The sequence below is a fragment of the Tenrec ecaudatus genome, unplaced genomic scaffold (genome assembly GCF_050624435.1).
Source record: "Tenrec ecaudatus isolate mTenEca1 unplaced genomic scaffold, mTenEca1.hap1 Scaffold_191, whole genome shotgun sequence".
Lineage (NCBI taxonomy): Eukaryota > Metazoa > Chordata > Mammalia > Afrosoricida > Tenrecidae > Tenrec > Tenrec ecaudatus.
The window spans coordinates 393,721-411,998 of NW_027458188.1; the positions used below are offsets into that span (position 1 = coordinate 393,721).

General features: G+C 36.9%; 1 protein-coding gene across 1 annotated transcript in view; it reads left to right on the forward strand.

Annotated features, from left to right (window-relative positions):
- The window catches only part of LOC142436276 (thyrotropin-releasing hormone-degrading ectoenzyme-like), a 333,189-nt gene extending 316,714 nt beyond the window's left edge, over positions 1–16,475 (forward strand). Inside the window, exon 12 of the mRNA XM_075540034.1 lies at positions 16,298–16,475. Within this exon, the coding sequence (XP_075396149.1) occupies positions 16,298–16,475 (178 nt within the window). The remainder of the gene's footprint in view (positions 1–16,297) is intronic.
- Positions 16,476–18,278: the final 1,803 nt, after the last annotated feature.

Below are 18,278 nucleotides of genomic sequence, written 5' to 3' on the forward strand. Positions count from 1 at the left end.
AAATCAGTTTTTCATTAAAGAGTTCGTACACATTTTATGTCATTCATTGCGTTTTCCACGATCTAAGATTACTTCCTCCCTCTGTTGCCTGTTCCCATTCCTACCTCATTCCTAATCCCACTGGCTGTTGTCCTTGGGAAGATGCTGCTCTTTTAGAGTCTCAAGGTGGACGTATATCTCTAGGATTATTGTACTCCTTAAAAAAAACAGTCTCTTGCCTGGCTGAAACTTGAGCGCCATGGGAGTGAGTTCATTTCTGGATCTAACAGGTGACTGAGGGCCATGATCAGAATCACCTGTGTCTGATTAGGAAGCCTGGTGGTTTCTGTTATTTTGAGTGTTCCTCATACGTCTGCTCTATTGGGAATATTCTGATGCGACCCCTTTCAGAGCAGCCGATAGTGGTAGTAGAGCCGGCCTAGTTCTTCTGGTCTCAGCGTGACAGAGACAGGTGTTTGCGTGACCCCTAGTTCATTGATCCAATTATTCCCATATGGCTTCAAATTTCTTCCTCACTCTTCCAGAGGGGGAGAGCCAGTAGTTCACTTGGATGACCCCTCAAAAGCGTTTAAGAACAAGACACTACTCCTTTAGGTGGGATGTACAGCATTGCCTTCGTGGACTCTGGTGTGACAGTTGACCATGACCCTGAGCCCGCAGCTCTAGCAACATCTTCCCTCAAGGTTTTTGGTTATATCTAAGAAGGTTTCAGAACTTGGCCCCTATATGCTTGACTACATTCATGGATGTATTTTTGGCAATAGTAAACATGCCTGTACAAGTAATCAGTTTTCAAACAAGTATACTTAACGGGTATACTCCCAGTCTCCCTTCCACACCTTACAGCCGTCATGCTTATCCTGAATCTACTTGGAAATCATCCTAATTGCAAGGTTGGGTATTAACAGTATTTACACCTGCTCACTTTGGCTGTGGGACTCCGGCTAGCGTTCGTCATTTTTGCTCTCCCTGCTCTTATGCATTGCCTTCCTCTCTACTGTAGTTAATATGCCTGCCTCTGGTCCGTAATCTACCTTCCCTTGCCCTCAACCTCTGATCATTATCAAAGAATATTTCTTTCAATGTGGATTTTTTTTACTTTTTAGAGTAGTGGTTTCATACTTTACCTGCCCTGTTACAACTGATTAATTTTACTCAGCAAAATATCCTCTAGGTTTATTCATGCTCCAGGTGTTTTACAAGTTCACGGTTTAGTTTGTGTAGCATTCAACTGTGCGCATGTACCTTAGAGAAGCCTTTCTCCCGTTGCTGACCATTAGATTGTCTCCATCGCTTTTGCTATTTTGAAGAGGGCTACAGGAACACGAGTGTGCATGTATCTGTGTGTGTCACAGCTCTTATTGTGTGACAGCTTTTATTTTCCAAGGAGATGGCTTGCTGGGTCGCATGGTATTTCTATTTCCACATTTAAGGAAGTGCTACGCCATTTTTCACAGTGACAGCATCACTTTACCGTGCCACCAGATTTATATGGAGTCTTGCTAGCCTTTTTTGTATGCTGTTTTACATTTTTTTTCTATAAACTTTGCTATTAATGCTGAAGTATAGTCATCCCTTTGTTGTGTTGATTTAATTTCTTAAATATCTTATAATCATAAGAATTACTTCATATGGTTGTTGGCCTCCTGGTTGACATTATGAAATTCCGTTTATGGTTTCTCAATTTTTATTGGATTATTTATCTTTTTCTTGTGTTCAAGTTCTCTATAAATTCTATAGGTCAGTTCCCTTGCTGCGTTGGTACTGGCAAACACATTTCCCCGGGCTGTGGCTTCCCTTTCCATGTTTGGGTGGCACCTTGGGTGCACAGCAGTGCCTGCTCTTAGGAAGACCCCAGTGATCCAGCGTGTCTCCTGCTCTTGAAGTGTTCTCACTTACATTTGATCGTGTATTTAGCTCTGTGTTACGGCTCTCATGTGTGTCCCTGTGGTATCAGTGATAACCTCTCTAGCTCTAGGTTTCACATCTGTAATTCATCTTGAATTTCTTTTATGTATGATATGAGATATATACCCAGTTTAATTTTTCTATAAATGAGTATCCAGCATGGTCAGTACCACTTTAATATTATTTTTTCCTAGATAATGCATTTTGACCCTTTACAAGGACCAGCTATCCATAGTCGGATGGATTTACCTCTGGATTTTTTTATTCCATTCCATTGATTATGAGTCTATTGAAACACTAAAAGGCTTTTTCTTTTCTTCTTCCCCTTCTGTTTTTTTTCCACTCCAGTGGCTGTTCAGTAGGTTTTGAGATTGAGAAGTATAATGTATCCTACCTTGTTTTTCCTTAGTATTGTTCTTACTCTAGAGTGTCTCTTTTCTTTCCATATAAAGCTGGTAATTGGTTTTTACCTCTCTTTAAAGAGTTATATTGGAAACTAGGTCAGGTTTGCATTATATCTATTGATCTTTTGGGGTGTTATTGATATTTCCACAATGCTGTGTCTTTCTGTATAATGAACATGGTGCACTCTATCATTTATTTATTTTTCTTTGGGTTGATTTTATTTGTGTTCTTAGTTTTCTTTGTATAGGCCTTTTGTTTCTCTGGTTAGATTTACTCTTAAGTATTTCCTTTGAGTATTTCTTGTAAATGGTTGTAGCCTCTCACTGTACTGGTGCAGTCCGTATGCTAAGGAAAGAATCAGAGAGGCTGGCTTTTATGAAGGAGAATGTAGCATCAGGTTTGGAGGTAGGCTTATTAACAACCTAGTGTATGAAGATGACACAACCTTGCTTGGTGAAGATGAGGAGGTCTCGATGCACTTGAAGAACAAGGATTGCGGTCTTCATTCTGGATTATGAGTCAATTCAAGACAACGAAAATCTTCACAACTGGACCATCGTGGTAAAGGGAGAAAAGATTGAATTTGTCAAAAATCTGTCTTGCTTTGATCCACAATTAATGCTCATGGAAGCTGCTGTCAAGAGATCAGAAGGCATAATACTTTGGGTAAATTTGTTGCACGAGGCTTCTGGAGTTTTGAAAGGCTTTGATGTTACAAGCCATAGTATTTTCAGTTGCCTTACAAACATATGACTCTTGGACACTGAATAAGGATGAACGAAGAAGAATTAATCCAAATGAGTTGTGGTACTAAAGAAAAATATTGAAAGTACTGATGACTGGTACAATGAAAAACTGGTACAATGATGACTGCAGCTGATGACTGACTGGTACAATGAAAGAAGTTTAGCCAGAGCGCTTCTTCTAGACAAGGATGGCAAGACTTTGTCTCTCATACTTTGGACGTATTATCAGGAGAGACCAGTCCTTGAAGAAGGACATCATTCTTGGTAAAATGGAAGACCAGCAAACAAGAAGGCACATCAACGAGGCATTGGCACGTGTCTACAAGAATGGGCTCAGGCATGGGGACACTTGTAAGGACAGTGCAGGACTCTCAGGGTTTCGTTCTGTTGTGCGTCGGCTCCCTATGTGTCAGAATGGTCTCAGAGCAACGAAGAACAGCATTGTAAATGATCAGTGTTTTCCTGAGTTTCTTTTCAGATTTCTGCTTATTGGTGGAAACGAATCTTGACTTATTGTTGCAAATTGATAATAACATCTGAAAATAGAGTTTATTTATACTTTTTCAATTTGGATGATTTAAATTTTCCCTTTTTTGCACCGGAGCTCTAACTAAGACTCCCAGCACAACAGTGAATAGAAGTGACCCTTCAGGGCATTCTTGTGCAGTACCTGTGCACAGTGTGATACTTACAGTGATTCTTCATTGTGACTAATGTTGGCCATTGATTTGTATATGTGTCCTAGATTTTGATGGGAATTACCCATCTATTACTATTTTATCAAGAGTGTGTGTTATATTTAGGAAAATTAATTTTCTGGAAATTAAAATTTTTTAATGTAGTTATTGAACTGATTCCCCCCCCCCCCTAATATTGAACCATTCTTAAATAAACATTATGGATCCCACTTGGTCTTGATGTATTTTTAAATATGTTCTTGTGTACTGTTGAATAAACTTTGTTGAGAATGTTAATATCTATGCTTATCAAGGATATGTGTCTATGATTTTCCCTCTTTAGTGATGCTTTTGCCTGGTTTTAATATCATGGGTATGTTTGCTTCATTAAGTGTGTTTGCAAGTATTTCATCTTTTTCTGTACTGTGGAATAGCCCAAGTAGGATTAGAGTCAGCTCTTCTTTGAAGAGTTGGTAAGATTCTACAATGAAACTTTGTGTGCACAGACTTTTGTTCTGCTGCTGTTGTGAGTTTAATAATAGGATTCATTTCTGCTTAATGATGGCTCTGTTCAAAATATCTACTTCATTCTTTATTACTTTAGGTAAGTTGTGTGTTTCTATAAATATGTACATTTTATAGTTTAAAACATTTTTGGAGCACAGTTGTGCATATTTTGGGTATCCCTTTTATTTTACCTGACTCTTGTGGTGTTATCCATTTCACTAGTCTTTTTCCTTCTTTTTCTTTGTTACATTTCCAATGATTTGTGTATCTTCTCAAAGAAACAAGGTCTACATTGTTGAGTCTGTCTATTATTTTAATGTTTCATTAGTATCTGCTCTGATCTGTTGCTTCTGTTCTTCTGTTGATTGTAGGCCTTTTATAGAGCTCCTTTTCTAATTATTAGAGATGTTGGGTTAAAGTGGTGATTGGGTTCTTTGTTATTTGTGTGTGTGTGTGTGTGTGTGTTTATTGCTAGATTGTTTTTCTGAGCAGTACTTTTTCTGTGAGTATTGAGGTTTTATTCTTGTTTGCTTTAAGGAGTTTTAAAAAATATCTATTATTTGATAGTTTTTTATTTAAAGCTATTATTTAACTTTGGTGTAGTTGATTGTTTATTGATCTTTCTATTGCTGATTTCTAATTTTAGAGCACTTTGCTCTTAAAAGATGCATTATAGTATTTGATGTTTTTCTTAAATTATTGTGATTTAGCTTTGTGGCCTAGCATGTGATCTATTCTGTAGAATGATCCATATGTGTTGGAAAAGAATGTATAGTATGTTGTTGAGTGAAGTGATCTGTATGTGTGTATGAAATCATGTTGATTGATGCATTCAGTTTTGTTGCGTCTTTGTTGAGTTCCTATGTAGCTGTTCTAGTCTTCATTAAAAGTGGTGTATTAAAGTCTCTTGCTACTACTTGCAAGTTTTCTGTTTATCTCTTCAATTCTGTTAGAGTTTGATTTATGTCTCTTGAGGCTTTTTCATTGACTTTTTTATGACCTAGACAATTATTATGACAATATCTTCTTGTTCAATTGATTCTTTCATCATCATACAATCAATGGCTTGCCTCTTATGCTGCTTTGTCCCTTGTATGTTTTATCAGAAATTAATATTGCCCATCCCCTGTTCTTTTTTATTCTTATTAGCTTGAAATTTTTTATCTCTTGATTTTTAATCTATTTTTGTCTTTGTATTCAACGTGTGTTCCTTGAAGACAGTATCTGATAGGCCCCGTTTTCTTATCTATTTAGTTACTCTTTATCCCTTACATATTGCATTTAATCTATTTCTGTAGAGTGTAATTAACAATGGGTATTAATTTATTGCTGTTATTGTGTGTATGTGATGCTACTAGTTTCTTGCATATAATTTTCTGGACTTTGTTAATTTTTAAATTGTTGATCTTTCTTCACTTCTATTGTTATGGTTTTCCTTTTGCCATTGTTTTGAGGAAGTTTATTAATTTTTATTAATTTTCTTTATGTTATCTTGTTATTAATTAATTTTTCCAAGTTTAGAGCAATATAATTTAAAATAGACATGCCATCTCCAGTTGGACTTTCTATAAGTACAAAATATATTCCTTCTCTTTTACTTTATAATTCTCTCATTTAAATTGATACCCAGGGCTCCCTAATTTTAGTCTTGGCTGTTTGCCTTACCCAGGACACTCCTGTATTGCCCTGCGGGTATGCTGACTTGTGTGCTGACATCCGGTCGTTGCCTGGCATGGTTAGCTCTTTCCAAAGAAGTCCCTTTAGTATTTCCTGTAAAATGGGTTTTGCACATTCTTTTCATTTCTGTTTTTCTGTAAGTGTCCCAGTTTTGCTGTTGTATTTGAAATTATTGGTTGGCAATTTGATTTTTTTTCTTTTAAAGTTTTATATACATTATAGCAATGCCTTCATGCTTGTGCAGTATCTACCAAGAAATCAGAGCTTAATTTCATGATTTTTCTTTTAGTTAAGTTTTCAGTTCCCCTGAGTTTCTTTCCAGATTCTTTCCTTATCTTTGGTTTAACCAAGTTTGATTATAATATATTTGGTAATTTTATTTAGCAGTAGGTTTGGCATTCAGACAGCATTATCTACGTTTATATCTGGGTTCTAATATTTGTTGCAGTGGCTACACAGGACTCACAAAACTTTTTCATGATTAAAGGGTATATAATGCAAGTTAACAGGTTGCAATACAAGAAATGTTCAGGAGAGAGTTGTTCATCAGGACACATTACACAGTTCTTTCAGGTCTTCTAATAAATACCCCAAAGGCACGCTACTCTCCTGTAAGCCTCAACTCACAGGCCTTCAGCTCAATTCCCTGGTTCAGCAAATCCACCTTCCCACATTAAGGACCCAGAGGGAACCCACTTCACAACCAGACTCCAGCCTCAAAGCCTTCCGTGTTAGTTTCTCCGGGGCCTGGGAAATCTGCCACGCTGCTCTCTGCTCTAGCTTCTGGTGGTACTGCTTCTCCTCGATGGGACAACCTCCTTCTGAAACAAGGAGCTTCACTATGCAGAGATCCCGGCGTCCAGAGGGCACTCCACTCCCGGCTCTTACAGCTAATGAGTTCCCCTTTCCTGCTTGACCTAAGGGGTCATATCTTATACCCAACAGGATGGTTAGCGAAAGTATCCTTTCAGCAGTTTCTCAAAGATGCATCCACTCAGTGCATCCCCCTTTTCTGACCCAGTCCAAGGCAGGGAAAGGTTTTAGGGGAGGTACAATAGCTTTCATTAGAAAAGTCATGTTAAGAAATTCACTGGCCCTGCAGCAATCTATCTGATTGGAGTTCAGTCAGCTTCTTGAAGGCATACCTTTTTGTTCTCTCAGCTACTGGGGACATTTTCTTCCCATAACTCTTTAACACTTTTCTCTGTGCTTTTTGTTGTATCTGCTTGCTCTGAAATTCTGATCTTACAAAGTTATTCCTTTTGATGGTATCCTGCATAATTCTTTGGCTTTCTTTAGTTTTTTTCTTTCTACTTTCTTTTTCTTCTCTGACTATTTTTCTAACATATTAGTATGGAGAAATGTTTATTTATGCTTACAAATACAGCCTTCTATTGCTGCATCTTACTTATCCTTTCAGTCTACTTTTTCAGAAATCATAATGCAATTCTCAATTTCCATTTACTATTTTCGTATGTTTGCTCACTTTTTATATTTTTCAAGTTTGATTTTGTGTTTTCCTGCATTCTTCTAATATTTTATGTTTTATTTGATTTCTTCTTCAGCTTTATTGATTTTTTCCCCTCAAGCCTTTGTAAATACCTAAATGTCATGTTATTTGAATTCCTTCTTAGTTAGCTTCATTGACAGTTCTTCTTAGAAATGTTCCTTAGTTCTATATTTTGGGCACATATTTAAGCTATTTTTGTTTTGTTTTGTTTGCTTAAGCTATTTAATATTGTGAATTGAAAGAATGTGTTTGTCTTGTTGTTGTTTGCTTTTGAGAAATTGTGATGCTGGTGACCGCCTATTTAACTGGTGATTGTGTGCTAGTGTGCTCTTAAGCACTCAGCATCAGTATCTCTGTGGGAATAACAGATAATAGGAATGTGTCCAGGCCCCTCTGTTTTCTGCTTGTATATCACAGCTGATGGTGGATTTGGCTGGTGTGGGTCATTGTTAAACTAGGGAAGGTAGGAAAAAGAAAATAGAATAGTAAAGAAAAGTAAGGGGAAAAGAAAATAGAAGTAGAAAAGAAGAAAAAATAAAATGAAAGCATAAAGAAGAAACACTACCATGAGGCAAAGGTCAAACAAGCATCCACTCTCCATCTTTACAATTCGTTTCTCTAGTACCCCACTCCTGGTATCATAATGTGTTAGTCTGGGTTGACTAGAGAAACAAATCCATGGACACTCATATAGAGGTAAGAAAGAGCTTTATATAATAGAGTAATTATATATTAAGAAAACATCCCATCCCAGTCCAGATCAAGTCCATACGTCCAATATTAGCCTATATTTCCAATACCAGTCTATAAATTCCTCTTCTGACTCATGCGACACATGCACTGACACCAAATGAAGGAAGGTCACAGGTCAGTAGGTGGGAAGTCTTGTGGATCCAGTGGCAGTGGAAGCATCTCAATGCTGGTGTGGGCCTCCACATGGTTACTGCAGCTCCAGGGCTATGGCTGCATCAGTGTAGCTCCATCTGGCTTGCCAACAGGCATGTCTCGCCAGGAGTGTGGGTCCTCCTCCATGGAGCTATTTATCTCCATAGCGCCTTCAAATGAGGTCATCAAGATGTGACCTGTTTGACAGGCTAAACTCCACCCCTTCACGCTTAAGAGTCTAAAGTTGACACTAAATTATGTAACCACCAAATGAAGAAAGTAAAAAATTTGATGAAACGTGAGGGAAAAAAGGAGAAAATTAGATGGGCAAAAACTCCAAGGAGAAGACTGTTGGAGGTAGAGCAACTGACACTATTCTTGCCTTCTAGTATCAAAGGAAACCACAGTATTACTTTTAGGTAGGTCTTTTACCCGTCAGAGAATAAAGAACAGAGATGTTTGGATAATGTCCCTACTATCTTACTCACTTTACAACTATTTCTTTTTGGCAGCCACCTGGCTATTCAAAACTATTGATTACGCAGCATTAACCTTTTCTTTTACACTCTGATGAATAAATGAAATTAGAAAAAATGTTATGAATATAGCTCTAATAATTTTTTTCAATCCTGCTGTTGTCTTTTAACCTTACAAAATGCTCAACATTTTAAAAAGTCATTATTTCTATGTTTAATATACCTAGCAAATGTACTTTGTTTTAAAATAACTTTGAGATTATATCCACAGTTTAATTTAGATTGAAACCCATGCATGAGGTGCCTATTTTGTGCTAGATTCTGCTTTAAACTTTGAGGATAAAGAGATAAAGTTTGCATCATTCTCTTCAAGACCCTGCATCCAATGAGGTGGAAAGTTAATATTATGATAGAATTATGATTGTTAAACATCATGAGTAAATGTGTTATAAAGTTATTATCTGAGTCCATAAAAGAAGCACCAAGTCTGTTTCTCCATAAAATGTTTCTGGAGGAGAAACAAATGAAAAGAAATGGGGAGGCCCAATAGTGGAGGAGAAAGAGGGGAAGCTGCGTGGCCTCTGCAGCGTGCACGCGGCCAGCTTCAGGGGACAGGAGCCTTTGACAGCTCAGCACTGCTGGTCAGATTCTTCTTTATCTAGAAAATTGCCGTGTGGATGGCTGGCAACAATACATCCTTGCTGTATTTTCTTTTTTGTTCTATGGTTTTCAGAGAACTATTTGGGTTTCCATCCTATAGCGTAGTATTTTTCCATAAAGAACCTATAAATAGCTTTTAATAATGAATAATAACGATTTACAGATAAAAGTTGGTAAGCCTTTAATTAAACATTTAGCAAATGCTTAAAAAAAAAGCTGTACCCTAAGGGACAATGATAATGTTTTCTGCATATATTGTACAATATTTAATAGGATGTTCATTAGTTTTTAAATGTACAATCAATTAATGAAAACTGGAAAGAGTCTGGTCAGAAAAGTATAAGGATTATTATTTTTCTCCCCAAGTTTCATGCACTCAGAAATCAATTGTTTAAAAAATAGTACAGAAAATATACTTATTTGTTTATAAGCCGTGGATCTCAGGAGATTCAAGTGTTCACATTTGCAGAATTTCATAATGGTTTTAAAACAGTGGTTTGGGATCTGAGATGAAAACAAAGCTCATAAGATTAATGTATTTCAATATCAGCATATATCATCTAATTTAAATCATCTTTTGAAATATATATATTTTAACCATTAAATATATATTTCTTTGCAAGTTCTGGTGAATTAGGGAAGAAAGAAGGTAAGTGATGGAACATTGGCTTGGGAAGAGATACAGTTGTATTTGACAGTTTTTCTCTGTTTCTTTAACAGTCTACATTTGCTTCCCTTCATTATTGTATTTTCTTTAATTCCTAAATAATTCTTCTGCTCATCCCACCTGAACAGTATAAAAAATAGGAGATATCATCTACAACCTTTTCATAATATATTAATAACACATTTAATAGTACATGAAATATTCTTTAAGTTTGTTGTTTGTTTGTTTTTCATTTTGTTAGCAACGTTTTCCTGTAATGATGAAAATTTAGGAAAACTGCATTTCCACATCCGGACCTTAAGTGTACTCCCTACCGTGCTAATGACTTGAGCTAATGGAGTGCTCCATTCAGTGGAACCCACAGTTTGCTTATATTGATTACATTATCAGTAGTAGTAATCACAGATACCATTACCAACCAATTACACATACACATATCTAAGCTAGGTGACTTATTCACTAACATAATCTCTTACGATTCTTAATTTTGTAATGAAGCTGATCATCTCCTTGTCCAATTAAGTGTAACTACATAGTTTCATCGAGTAGGCTTAAATGCAGGTATATTGAATTATGTAGTGGGTAATTACTTGCATATGTTTGTAACAAGGCCAAATGAGGGCAATTTGAGTGTAATCTGTTTCTGATTCTATTTGAGAACTGCACTCGGGAAGGTTAACTGCTTTTAAAAATAGACCCAAACATGTATGTGGAGCAAACATCACAGAAGTATATGCCCCGCTCTCATAGCAGAATGGAGTGTACTAACTGGTACTCGGCCATGCAACCAGGACCCAAGGCAGTAGACTCCCTGGAACCTTCGAGATAAAATTTCCAAGGTCACCGTGGAAGGTTCATTCCAGGGAAAAACAACTTAGAGACACTCTTGAAGTTTTCTATGAGATAAACTAGGGGTAAGGCACAGTTATGTTCTACTTGCTAAATCTTCGACATGAGACCACACATGACTACCAGGGGCCATCACCTGTCAGTTGCCCTGCTTTGATGACTTGTACATTGTTACGAAGCTAGAAGCTATGTCAACACCATTTCAAACACCAAAAGGAATATATGAGCATGACAGGTTTGGACAGATCTTTCAGGCTAAGACAATAAAGAAAGACCTGGAAATCTTAATATTGGGCAATTAAAACCTCTGGGTAACAGTAGAATTTATCATTATGTTATACATTAGGGCTGTAGGGAGACTTATTAATAACCTGCAATACACAGATGTCACAATCTTGCTTGCTGAAAGTGAGGAGGACTTGAAGCACTTCCTGATGAAGAAGGATTGCAATCTCCATTGTGGATTACAATTCATTATAAAGGAAACCCAAATCCTAACAACCTGACCAAGAAATAACATCATGAGAAATGAAGGAAAGATTGAAGTTGTCAAAGATTTCCATCTTGTTTGGATCCAAAATCCATTCTCATCTTAGCAGCAGTTAAGGTATTGCTTTGGGTAACTCTGCTGCACAAGACATCTTTAAAGTGTTGAAAAGCAAGGATGTTACTTTCAGGACTAAGGTCGGTCTCACCTAACCTATGGTATTTTCTGTTACGTCATATCCATGTGAAAGTTGCACACGGAATAAAAAACACCGAAGAAATCAATGCATTGGAATTATGGTGTTGGTGAAGAATACTGAGAGTTTCACGGATGGCCAAAAAGAGAAGCCAGTCTGTCTTGGAGGAAGGAAAGCTAGAATGCGTATTAGAGCCAAGGCTGGCAAGGCTTTGCCTCACATACTTTAGACTATTTTAAGCAGAGGCTTGCCCCCGCAGGAGGAGCGCATGCTCGGTAAAGGAGAAGACCCTTAGTAGGATGGAATGACACAATGGATGCAGCATGAGGTTAAACAAAGCAACAACCATTAGACTAGCACAGGTCCGGGAGGTGTTTTGTTCTGATGGACAGAGGGTCGTGATCTGTCAAAACCAACTCAAGTGCAAGTACTAACAACAAACAACGAGCTTGTGTGTCCTCAGAATTTCTCAGCCTACTACATTATAGATATGATGTTGTTAGGTGCCGTCAGTCTAGCTCTGACGCATAGCAACCCTACGCACAACACAACGAAGCACTGCACGGTCCTGCACCCGCCGCCCAGTTGTTCCTGTGCCTGAGCCCATGGGAGCAGGCACTGTGTCAGTCCATCTACTTGAGGGCCTTCCTCCTTTTGCTGCCCTTGCACCTTACCAAGCATGATGTCCTTCTCCGGGGCTAGGTCTGTCCTGACAAAATGTTCGACGTATGTAAAGCGAAGTCTTGCCCTCCGTGCTCCCAAGGCCCACTCTGGCTGTCTTGCAGTACAGATCGGTTTGTGCTTCTAGCAGCACTTGGTACTTTCAATATTCTTCTCCAGCTCCACAACTCAAGTGCATCGTGTCTTCTTCTTTCTTCCTTACTCAACGTCCAACTTTGACATGCAAATGATGCCATGGAGAATGCCATATCTCGGCTTAGATGTACCTTTGACCTCAAAGTAACATCCACATTTGTGAGTACTCTAAGGAGGTCTGTGCCGCAGATTTACCGAATGCAATATGTCTTTTGATCTCTTGACTGCTGCTTCCAGGAGTATTCATTGTGGATCCAAGTAAGACAAAATCCTTGACCACTTCAATCTTTTCTGCCTTTATCATGATGCTCTCTGTGGGTCCAGCGATGAGGATTTGGGGCTTGCTTCCATAGAGGGTGAAGATTGCACTCCTCGCTCTTTCTCCACACGTGTTCCAAGTCCTTTCCACTGTCAGCAAGGTTGTGATGGCTACATACCCCCGGGTGTTAGTACCTTCCTCCACTCTTGATGCCACACTCTTCTTCAGATTGTCCAGTTTGGCTATCAGTGTGTCATATCGAGGTGGTGCTTGGGTTGCTGTGATGTTGGGTGCTGTGTCACTGGCATTTCAGATGCCAGCAATCACTCAATGGGAAAGGGTTTCAGAGGAACTTCCAGACTAAGAACAGACAACAAAGAACTGCTCATCTCCCCACAGATTCGAAGCACTGTCACATGAATATGTTACTTAGAGGAAAATGGGGAAGCCAAAAGGATATCTTGCAGTTCTATATTCTTATTTCAATCTTAACAAAAATTAGGATGAGATTTATTTGTTTTATTTTACAGAGTATAGGTGGGAGATGTGGTCTATACTCTTCAAGTGAATGTTTCTTTTTGTACAGGATTTATGCACTTTTGATTTGTGGTTATATTTCCCACAGAGCATAAGTTATTAAACACTGTGAATCTGTTTATAGAAATGATGCAAAACCAATGAAATATAATTGACATAACACCGGATAAATCAAAAAGTATTCCTACAAGGAATTAGCCCATATATGCCTGAGTTTATTCCAAACAGCACACATTTCTGTAATCGGTGGAGAGCTGCAGACAAGTTCTCTCAGTAATGCACTTGCGATAGTTTTATTAGTGTCTTCAAAAATAGGAGACAGGTGCCATGGAAAGTCATGACTTTGAAATCGACTAATAGCAAATATTTAATAAAGTTTATATAGATATCTTCCCAAATCATTGAATCTGTGCAACACATTCGTGGGAATGAACCCCGACAAAAACAATTTTTTCCCATGGATCAATCATTTTTAGGAATATCAAGAAGACCTCAAAATCCACCAATAGTTCATGAAGATCATTGAACAGTGTGATCCAGAGAGCAAGATCCGGTGAAAGCAGTGGCTTCCCAGGGGATCTGTTGAGCCCGTTAACTTCAAGTCAGTGTAGTCAGCTCCATAGGAAATCACTGCTACTTTGGCAGTCCTAAAGGATTGTCTTGATAAGCTTTCCCAAAACATGCAGGATAAGCATAAGTACTTATTATGAAGATAGTCCAAAATGATGAAAAACTTAATTGATAAGAAAACATCCAAGAAAAAGGTGCACGAAGTAATTTTTTCCATGTCAGTAATATTATTATTGTTTGTTTTCAATGACATCAGGGTCTGCCCTATGTGAATTTCATCTGGGAGCCCTTACCCTATCCACTCTATAGGCCTGATCTTGATATTTTAGATTTCATTTTATTTCCAAAACTCAGAGAACTTTGAAAAGGAATACAAATTGAGTCCCTCAAAATTACCAAAACTGCCAGTTTGATATTGTGTAAAGCAGAGTGCAGAATTCTTTCAGGAAGTTTTATAGCGATAGTAACATTTCTTTCAGGAGTGTATAGACCTAGATGGAAGATATGTCAAGGAATAATAACTTTTATCAATAACTTAATATTATTAAGTTACAATAATAATATTTTCTATAATAAAGGAATACTTCTTTACTTATTTTCAAACTCATGACAATCTGTAGAAATGCAGATAAAAATTTTTGCATATGGAACTGAATTTGAAAACTCCAAATAATGTATCTAATTGCTAAACAATTTTATTTTTAGAAATATTTTTCTTCAGCATAGAATAATGGATTTTTAATACTTTTTTCAATGCCAATATAACATAATCCATGGCATATGTTAAGTGGAGGCAATTTTATGACCAACATACTAATTGATGTTTATAATTAAAAACTCAGGGATACAAATGATTTAAAAGCACAAAATATTGGACGACATGGCTCTTTTGGGAAAGAAAATCTAGTAATTATTTCTATAAAAATTGTATACAATTTTCATTAGGAAGTTACTCTTGAAAGAAAATTTTAAATATGATTGAAATGTGACTCCAGGGAAGACATAAAGCTCTTTATTTTTGTTGCCATGGTCAACTTTCATGCTGTTCCTGACAGGATGTGTAGAATGGAAATTGTGCAAGAAGAGTGTTACACATATAACCATATATAAGCTATATTAGCTCTAGGAAATTTGGAAATTATCTAAGAATTTGGGGTACTTTTCACAGTTCCTTTTACTGAGGATGAACTTGCCCCACGAAGTCTGTCTTCATATCTGGATTTTATCTTGAATATGATAAATGTATCTGGAAGCTAATGTTCATTTATAGAATAATTTTTGCTTGACACATCAAATTTGGACTCAATAATGTGGCAAACTAAATAATGTTCCTTTGTTAATCTAATAGGTTATGATCATGGTTCTCAAGTCTTAAAATGTATAGTTCGCCATTATGTGTTCATTTCAGATTTTTAAAATTGATGAATTGGGTGAGCGTTTGCTGAAAAGGTCCGTTTCTCATGCAGCAACCCACAAACATTTTGTTTCACATCACTGATTGCGTTTCCCTCCATGTAACACCACGTATCCCAATCCCTGCCGGTATTTCCACTTGTCAATGTTGTCCTTGGGTAAACACTGCCCTTTGGATCTCTCAGCGGTTGATGGTTGAGAAATGGGTGTGCCTTCTTGAGAAGTGCCGTTTATGCTGCCTTGGTTCTTAAGACTTGTGTATGCAGTCCACCAGCGAGGAGAGATACTTACTGTGGCTTTTTTTTGGTGGGGAGAGGTCAGGGGCAGGGGGTAAGGATTGGCTTTTTAAATACAAACCGTATATATTTAGATAATTCTCAAGAGATACATTTTAATATCTTCCAAGAAATCTGACATTGGTCCCCAAAGGAATATGAAATCATCTTGGAAATCCAAAGAAATCCAAAGATGATAATATTTAAAATGTTTTGTTTTTGAATTCTTTTAGAATCGTACTCTGATTTTTTATAAGTGTTAAAGAAAGCAGTGCAATTTTTAAAAGCAGATACGAAATGCTTACACTGCAAGGTAGCAGTCAAAACTCTTGAGTTGCTTTCTATTATCTAACCCTGCTTTTTAAAGCAATCATGACACAGAACTACATGAAAAGCAACAAGAATACATGGAGAAACCAAAATTTCAAGTCAATAAGCAATTATTTTTTACTTTTTACCTCTGAACCATTTCTGTGAATGAAAATAAAAAGGGTTGATTTTTATCCAAATTCAACAATATTTCCTTTTTAAACATACAGCATCTAGTTTTTCTGTGTGTTCGTTAAATTTTTAACTTACTATATGTATTAAGGGACGTTGCCATCTTTTGATATATTTAAAAGGTGAATCATTGTGTTTTTAAACACTAAGAATGGCTTCTTTATTCTGTGACAAATCATGCTGGTAGTCTGTTATTTGTATATGTAAAACCTTCCTTTTTGCCTTATCATGTATCTGTTACACACATCATTAACATTCTGTTCTTTGTTTGTGCAGAGCCGGCTACTTGCCTCAGAATATTCCCCTGGAGATGATCAGATACCTATCTGAGGAAAAGGATTTTCTTCCTTGGCATGCTGCCAGCCGGGCTCTTTATCCTCTGGATAAATTGCTGGACCGCATGGAGAACTATAATGTCTTCAATGTAATCATATATATTCTCTTACTCTCATAAGATAAGCTGTTATTTTCCTATTTGCTATTCACCATTGACTCTACGTTATTTTCGTTCTTCTAATTTGCGTGATTACTTTTGTCCTGATTTTTCTTTTCCACACTGATGAAAATTATTCGAAGAAATTTATTACAAGCGACGTTTTTTTCCTGCCTCAAAGTGTCAATTAATCTTCAATGAATGCTTCGGAATTTAAGAACAAATATACAGAGCAAATCCTTAAAGTTCAACCGACTTCCCGATAGAAAAGGACGCCGTGTTCACAAAGGACTTCCCCTGGTTAGAGAGGGTCCAAAAATCTAGCAGAATATAGACAGTTTCAGCAAGGCTTCTTAGTCATTATTTTTATCCAAAAGGGCAGAGTGAATTCAATTCACTTCCTTAATTAACGAGGATAAGATCAACATTGAGGCCAAAGCCCATTCATAATTGGGTCCAAGGGGACACAGGAGAGCAAACAACAGATAATCCAAATAGACGTGAGGACATGACACACATTCCAACAGCCTGACCAGATTTCCAGAGCTGAAGCCTGGGAAACCAAATTGCACTGCTAACACCAACTAATCTAATTTAATCATCACTTTAAATAAGATTCAGATTAAAGACTGTTAATAAGCTTTTGATTTCCAAATTTTCTATCAGTTGTGAGGCTTTGCATATGACAATACGTTTCTGTGCCGTCTATTATCTTTGCTCACTGTTTTGCTCTCCTTCAAAGAGCCTGTTTCTGTCTTATAAAATCGTCTTGTGACATATTGGCTATACTGACTAACTTACGTATTTGGAAACTATATTTCCACGTCATGAAACTGGCTATTCAAGCCATTCTAAATGTCAGAGAGCCATCAAAGGTCCTTCTTTCTTACCCTAAGCTAAATTGAAAGCCCCCGGTTAGTTACTTGTGGACAGGGACAATCATGCCATGGCTATCATTAGCTTTGTCTCAACTATTACATCTGATGCTCAAAGAAATGTGGCGTTTCCATTGTGGTACAAATAATATCTACTAGAGAAAGACATATACTTTTCTTTTTTCCTTAACAAAACACACTGTAATGAAATTTTTGTAAAAGTAACACACATTTTTGTGTAATTTTTAGTTTTAAATAGTGTGTGATGCCAGACATTTCATTTTCAATAAAAGTTAAAAATTGCTTTGAATATATCATTAGCTGAATCGATTGTTGATTCTGAAATACCATGTAATTATACTGAAGATCATTCTGTGGCTTTCAGTTCAACAATAATAGTCTGTAGGCTGGCTGGGCCTACATAATACTTTAAGTATATTCTACTGGTAGAAAATAAATGTTATGTGCTCACGTTCTTATAGCATATCTATAGTAAATCTTATAGATATATAGTATTTCTTATAGAATATCAAGTCCAAGTATCATCAACGTTACTATTTATTCATTTGGTTGTAAACATTGTCAATGTTATAAATCATTCTTTTGTCCAATAGGAAAAGTAGACTTCCAAATTTTGATAGTATTAGATCTGTGTGTCCTGTATTTGAATTGCTAAGTTAAGTAACATTGTAATTGGGAAGTTATTGTGCTCATAATTTCACTGTTATTTGAAAGCAGCTATATTTAGAAAGTGTGTTCTTGTTATTATAACATTTTAGTGGTCAGAATAGAGATGTTTCAAGCTGACACCATCTTTCTACCTTCCTTGTTCCATTTAGGAATATATTTTGGAGCAAGTGGCAACAACATATCTCAAACTTGGATGGCCCAAAAATAATTTTAATGGATCCCTTGTTCAAGCATCTTACCAACACGAGTACTGTATTAT